Raw genomic sequence first — 7,339 nt, forward strand, 5'->3', positions numbered from 1 at the left:
TCTTACTAAAGACATTCCTGAAGCTAACACTAAATATATTTATTAAGATTTTTACCATATTTCTAAAATGTGTTGTGTCTTCCTCTGCTATAACTAAAAGGAGGTGTAGCATGATGTAATGCAGTACCAATGATGTTCTGTATCTGGTTTTATCTTACTAAAGACCTTCCTGAAGCTAACACTTTGGTGTCCCGTCTCATTATTAATACAGCATTGTACCAACGTTTAAAGTGCATGAAATGTGTAGAGTTAATGTCCAACTACCGGTCGGCCATCTGTGTACAGTACAAGAGATGATTTGTGAAAACTCATGTGCTATAGTCTATATAAGCTATTAATCATTCAATTAAATGTTTTTCTTCCAATTGTGGTTCATCATGAGTACATTGTACATAAAATTCTACTTTTAACTCCTTTAGATTTTGACTTGGGTCTGCCAGACACAAACACAGCACAGAGAAATAGTTTTACATGTTTATTCACAGAAACAAACACCTGTAACAAGTTTTAAAAAACAGCAACACTGAAACACACTAAGCCCTTTACATGTCAGCACAGGCAAAGATTAGGTAAAAATACTATGTAAATAGAAATGGCGGAAAAGTCATTTAAAATGCTTTTTTTAAATGTGATATTGAATATTAAATTCAGTCTTCAGTCTTTAGTCACATAATATAATAAGACAAAGCAAAACCTGCTTTAAAACTTTAAAAACTTTACAAAATATCCTGTGTGGCTTAGTTGGTAGAGCATGGCGCTTGCAATGCCAGGATTGTGGGTTCGATTCCCACTGGGGACCAGTAAGACAAATGTGTGTACTCACTACTGTAAGCTGCTTTGGATAAGAGGTTCTGATAAATGACCAACAAAAACGCAACTCCTAAATTACGATAAGCAAAGAGGAACAGGTCAACTGTCGTCTCTTTTTGTTACCACAATCAAACTATCTGTGTGAGATCTATTTGAAAGTCATCTTTGAAGAAACAGTATCTCCAGTTGTGTGTGTGTGTGTGTGTGTGTGTGTTACACACTCTCATTCCCCTCCTCGTAGTTGGGTCCAGGTGAAATGATGATGTCACCATAAGGTTCATCCTGCTGCACACATAGTCTCCTGGCAGTTACCATCTCTGTAGAGAACACACACACATCTGACTGTTACACACACACAAACACACACACACACATCTGACTGTTACACACACACAAACACACACACACACATCTGCATTGTCTTACCCAGTAGGGTCCAGAATGAGTGAGTGACACTACTGCGTTGGGCCAGTGGGGGCAGCAGAGAGTGGAACAGCACCCCTTCATGATCCTCAAGAGGCTCTGTCACTGTGCTGGATAAACACACAGAAAGAGGGTGAGTGAGCTCTTTAGAAGAAGAAAAAAAAAACTATAATTTGACGATGTAATAGCTAGATTATTACTCCAGTAGCTCTGCTGATAGGTCAGCCAGGGGTATGTGCTCTGGCTCTCTCTCCAGCGGTCCCTCGCCCTCCTCTGGAATGTCCATCAGTTTGGACACAGACCTGGGGACAGGAGACCTGAACACAACACAATATTACATTATCATGTATGTAACTACCAGTTGCACACAATATACAACTCCCTTCCTCCCCTCTCCCCACTCTTCTCCTCCCTCTCCTCTCACCCTCTGCTCTCGGGTGTGTCCAGAGGGGAGATCTCCCGGGACATGTCTCTATCAGAGCCCTCCAGGGACAGCGGCGACCGAGCTGGAGGAACACACAGAGTTAACATCTATCTTGAGATGGAGAGGGAGCACTGTCTGCAAGATGACCAAGCATCTTGCAGTCCCCCAGCCATATGAATGATCTATGGAATTATACTACAGTATTGTAATATCTTACTGGAAACATCAGGCTGGGACAGGCCTGACTCTGCCAACTCTCTAGGTACCTACACACACAGGGATAATTGTCGATATTGTCATTGTCCAGTTATTAGGTGCACACATGTGTAGTCACCTAAAAAACGGTTTGATCCCTCCTCACCTCTTTAGAGCTGAGCTCTTCCTCCTGCTCTCTGTCTCCCTCCTCCGCTGCCTCCATCACTCTCTCTCTATCCCTCTCTCTCTCTGACTCCGAGTCTGTCTCTGTCCTCCCTACCAGCAGGGCGGAGCCAGTGAGCGCTGTGACGACCGCCACCTGTTTCCATGGCAACAGCAGCTCCGGAGGGAGGGCTGAGGAGGAATAGAGACCTAACATTATTTCAGTGTTGATTAAAGGTTGTTTAACAGTGAGAAAGAGAGAGTATGAGAGTTGATACTCACTGGTGCATGGGTTACCAAGGAGATCAGCTGGAGACACTGTTCTCTTAGAGAGACCACTGATTACAACCTGGAACACACATCTTAATTACTCTCACACTTTCACTAACTGATTAACTTGTTTATGAATACCTTGTAAATGATAACAGTTTTGGGTGTATAGTTCAAATGTGTGTGTGTATGTATTTGTGTGTGTGTGTGTGTGTGTGTGTGTGTACCAGGGGCCTGGTCTGTATGAGCGTGTTGTCTATCTGTTGCTGCAGTGCCTCCTGGGTAATCTGTGTTTCCTGGTCGATGAAGAGCAGCTGCCTCCTGCGAGGTCGCTTCATTGGGGGAGTAACATCCTGTAGGGTGGGGCTATCTCTCCATCTCTCCCTCTCTCCATCCATCCTTCTCTCCTCTGGTTCACCGGGTGTGGAAGGGGGCAGAGGAACAGACACTGGGGTCCTCTCCTCTGCCAGCGCTGCAGACATCTCCATGGGCAGCAACTCTGTCTCCTCATCAGGCAGCACTGTGGGGTCCTCGCTGGATAGGGTGGTGGGCGGCAGTCTGACAGAGGAGACAGCAGGAACCAAAGTTACTGTGTGTGTGTGTGAGTGTGTCAGTATACATTAACCTACCCAATAAGGGATCCAATCAGCTCTCTTGTCCTCTCTATCTCTTCTTCTCTGTCTCTTTCTATTTCTTGTTCACTTTCTCCCTCTCTCTCCAAGTCCCCTTCTCCCACAGATTCTCCTTCTCTCTCCCCCTCTTCTCTCTCTGGGCCCCTCTCTCGCTCTGTCTCCATCTCTCCTGAAACACAGACTCATTTTTACAGCTGCCCTGTGTACAGGCGGCAGGGACAGAGGAGAATTCACCTGTCACTCACCCTCTGGGAAGTGATCCAACTGGTCCATCAGCAAGTCAATCATCCCCATGTCTTGATGTGTGACCTCAGTGAGCTCCGCCCCTTCAAACTGCCAGCGAGAGAGAGAGATGGTTTGATTGGAAGGTTAGTTTGATTGACAGCTGTACTGATTGACAGGTGTACCTCTGCTGAGGGGATGGTGATGGGTTCAGTCTCTATCAGAGTGATGGAGTCTGGAGATGCCGTGATACCTGGGAATGAATGAGGGATAAGACCATAAACAACAATAAAGGAAACCCAATGGATTACCATTTAACTCATGACCACTCTTCCTTTCCTCCACTCCCATTCCCCTTAATGTATTGAACTCCCCCCTCCTCTCTCACCGTCCTGAGGGGGAGTTCCTGGACTCAGAAGCAGGGGGCGTTCAGGAGTGGCATCCCTCCTAAACTCTCCACCCAGCTGACAGACAAGAAGAGGAACAGAACAAGAGATCAGAGAAAGACGAGATGTGTCAATTTACCACACATACACACACACACACACAGTCATTTGAGCCACTGTCTGATGTACCTGTATTAGTGTATTGGGGCTGGGTATGGCGTACCCAGAATGCATTTCTCCAAAGAAGGGGTGCGCGGCCCACCCACTTTCCTCCAGGAGAGACAACGCGTCAGGAAGAGAAAGAGCATGTCTGAGGGAAAGAGAGCGAGAGAGAGAGAGAGATCCTAATTCATGGCAGACATTTTGTGTCAGCGCCCTCGCCAGACAACTCTCTCTCCCCCTGGAAGAACATGAGAGTTGAGAAACAGGGTTTGTTGTACCCACCTGTCAGGCTCATCCACGTCGATCTTCTGGATGGTTCTGGTCTTGGCTAGTCTGTCCAGGATTTGCTGGATCTCCTCTGGAAACACACACACTATAGGTCAGAGGTCATAACTCTCCTGTCACACTATAGGTCAGAGGTCATAACTCTCCTGTCACACTATAGGTCAGAGGTCATAACTCTCCTGTCACACTATAGGTCAGAGGTCATAACTCTCCTGTCACACTACAGGTCAGAGGTCATAACTCTCCTGTCACCCTAATGTCAGAGGTCATAACTCTCCTGTCACACTACAGGTCAGTGGTCATAACTCTTGTGTCACACCACAGGTCAGAGGTCATAACTCTACTGTCACACTACTGTCTTTTCCACACCTCCTATTCTCCCCTACCTGCACCATCCCTCTCTCCAACCTTCTCTTTTCCTACTCACTCCCCCTCTCTTTCCCCTTCCCTCTCTCCCTCCCTCGCATTCCCTCTATGACTCCCCCTCTCTCCTTCTCTGACTCCCCCTCTCTCCTTCTCCCTCTATGACTCCCCCTCTATTCTTCTCCATCTATGACTCCCCCTCTCTTCCTCTCCCTCTATGACTCCCCCTCTTTTCCTCTCCCTCTATGACTCCCCCTCTCCCTCTATGACTCCCCCCTCTTCCTCTCCCTCTCCCTCTATGACTCCCCCTCTCTTCCTCTCCCTCTATGACTCCCCCTCTCCCTCTACGACTCCCCCTCTCTTCTTCTCCCTCTACGACTCCCCCCTCTTCCTCTCCCTCAATGACTCCCCCTCTTTTCCTCTCCCTCTATGACTCCCCCTCTCCCTCTATGACTCCCCCTCTTTTATCCTCTCCCTCTATGACTCCCCCTCTTCCTCTACGACTCCCCCTCTCCCTTTATGACTCCCCCTCTCTTCCTCTCCCTCTACGACTCCCCCTCTCTTCTTCTCCCTCTACGACTCCCCCCTCTTCCTCTCCCTCTGACTCCCCCTCTTCCTCTATGACTCCCCCTCTCTGACTCCCCCTCTCTTCCTCTCCCTCTATGACTCCCCCTCTCTGACTCCCCCTCTCTTCTTCTCCCTCTATGACTCCCCCTCTCTTCCTCTCCCTCTATGACTCCCCCTCTCTGACTCCCCCTCTCTTCCTCTCCCTCTATGACTCCCCCTCTCTGACTCCCCCTCTCTTCTTCTCCCTCTATGACTCCCCCTCTCTTCTTCTCCCTCTACGACTCCCCCCTCTTCCTCTCCCTCTGACTCCCCCTCTTCCTCTATGACTCCCCCTCTCTGACTCCCCCTCTCTTCCTCTCCCTCTATGACTCCCCCTCTCTTCTTCTCCCTCTATGACTCCCCCTCTCTTCCTCTCCCTCTATGACTCCCCCTCTCTGACTCCCCCTCTCTTCCTCTCCCTCTATGACTCCCCCCTCTTCCTCTCCCTCTATGACTCCCCCTCTCTGACTCCCCCTCTCTTCTTCTCCCTCTATGACTCCCCCTCTCTGACTCCCCCTCTCTTCTTCTCCCTCTATGACTCCCCCTCTCTTCCTCTCCCTCTATGACTCCCCCTCTCTGACTCCCCCTCTCTTCCTCTCCCTCTATGACTCCCCCTCTCTTCCTCTCCCTCTATGACTCCCCCTCTCTTCCTCTCCCTCTATGACTCCCCCTCTCTTCCTCTCCCTCTATGACTCCCCCTCTCTTCCTCTCCCTCTATGACTCCCCATCTCTTCCTCTCCCTCTATGACTCCCCCTCTCTTCCTCTCCCTCTACGACTCCCCCTCTCTTCTTCTCCCTCTACGACTCCCCCCTCTTCCTCTATGACTCCCCCTCTCTGACTCCCCCTCTCTTCTTCTCCCTCTATGACTCCCCCTCTCTGACTCCCCCTCTCTTCTTCTCCCTCTATGACTCCCCCTCTCTTCCTCTCCCTCTATGACTCCCCCTCTCTGACTCCCCCTCTCTTCCTCTCCCTCTATGACTCCCCCTCTCTTCCTCTCCCTCTATGACTCCCCCTCTCTTCCTCTCCCTCTCTGACTCCCCCTCTCTTCTTCTCCCTCTATGACTCCCCCTCTCTTCCTCTCCCTCTATGACTCCCCCTCTCTGACTCCCCCTCTCTTCCTCTCCCTCTATGACTCCCCCTCTCTTCCTCTCCCTCTATGACTCCCCCTCTCTTCCTCTCCCTCTCTGACTCCCCCTCTCTTCTTCTCCCTCTATGACTCCCCCTCTCTTCCTCTCCCTCTATGACTCCCCCTCTCTTCCTCTCCCTCTATGACTCCCCCTCTCTTCCTCTCCCTCTATGACTCCCCATCTCTTCCTCTCCCTCTATGACTCCCCCTCTCTTCCTCTCCCTCTACGACTCCCCCTCTCTTCTTCTCCCTCTACGACTCCCCCCTCTCCCTCTATGACTCCCCCTCTCTTCCTCTCCCTCTATGACTCCCCATCTCTTCCTCTCCCTCTATGACTCCCCCTCTCTTCCTCTCCCTCTACGACTCCCCCTCTCTTCTTCTCCCTCTACGACTCCCCCCTCTCCCTCTATGACTCCCCCTCTCTTCCTCTCCCTCTATGACTCCCCCTCTCTTCCTCTCCCTCTTACCCAGGAGCATCCCACACTGGCGGTGGAAGACGATGATGACACCATATTGGAGCTGGGAGGAGAGGTAGAGGGAGAAACGGGGGCGGGGCAATCCCGGCAGAGGGGGCGGGACTCGCACCAGCACATAGTCCATGATGTCATCACTGTAGGTGCACAACAAATGGGATATGGCATGATGGCATCCATGTAGACTACTATAGCACAGGGCTAAGAAAGGAATGATTAAAAAACTAAAAATTAAACAGTAGCCTATATTTATATACGTTTTCAATTGTAGAACACTGAAGCTAGCTATACACAAGGATGATGATGATGATAATCCCACCAGAAACGAATGTATGAAGCAAAAGTTTTTCAATGACAAACAGGCAAAGGCAAACCATCTCTTACCATGTTCGTTGGACATTGACTTTCAGGAAATCTTTTCGTGGGATCTTTATCCCTTTGGTGGCAGCCAGCCTAGAATCACCACACAACAGACAGATATTTCCATCATTACAGACAAATGGATATCAGCAATCAGATAGCCCGCCTGCCTTGCGATAGCCCGCACTGCTCCGTTTCACTGCACTGATATGGAAAAAACACTGGAAGCGGTATGATTGGACAGTAATGTCGACCGGAAACCTCTGAAGCGCTCTGATTGGACAAAAGTAGCAGAGCGTGCGCTCTTCGGGTTCGCGGTACATTGAAATTGCTGGACTGAGAGGCTGGCGGGGAAATCAAACTTCTCTTTCAAGCTTTCAGACTGATGATCTCTCTCCTATTCTCTAATATTTTCCTAAACGTTTAAAAGTTTGTCATT

General features: G+C 49.4%; 1 protein-coding gene across 1 annotated transcript; it reads right to left on the reverse strand.

The window, feature by feature from the left end:
• Nucleotides 1-1,023: 1,023 nt before the first annotated feature.
• On the reverse strand, nt 1,024-6,667 carry LOC311139336 (meiotic recombination protein REC8 homolog; the record flags this gene model as incomplete). The annotated part of the gene is made up of 12 exons (XM_084174210.1): nt 1,024-1,127; nt 1,237-1,343; nt 1,434-1,535; nt 1,658-1,739; nt 1,875-1,923; nt 2,133-2,206; nt 2,297-2,363; nt 2,512-2,842; nt 3,316-3,391; nt 3,527-3,602; nt 3,965-4,044; nt 6,535-6,667. 12 exons carry the CDS (start codon nt 6,665-6,667, stop codon nt 1,024-1,026), a joined length of 1,281 nt encoding a protein of 426 aa, XP_084030336.1.
• Between the last annotated feature and the right edge of the window lie 672 nt (nt 6,668-7,339).

This window comes from Coregonus lavaretus, assembly GCF_964263955.1.
Source record: "Coregonus lavaretus genome assembly, chromosome: 13".
Classification (NCBI taxonomy): Eukaryota; Metazoa; Chordata; class Actinopteri; order Salmoniformes; family Salmonidae; genus Coregonus; species Coregonus lavaretus.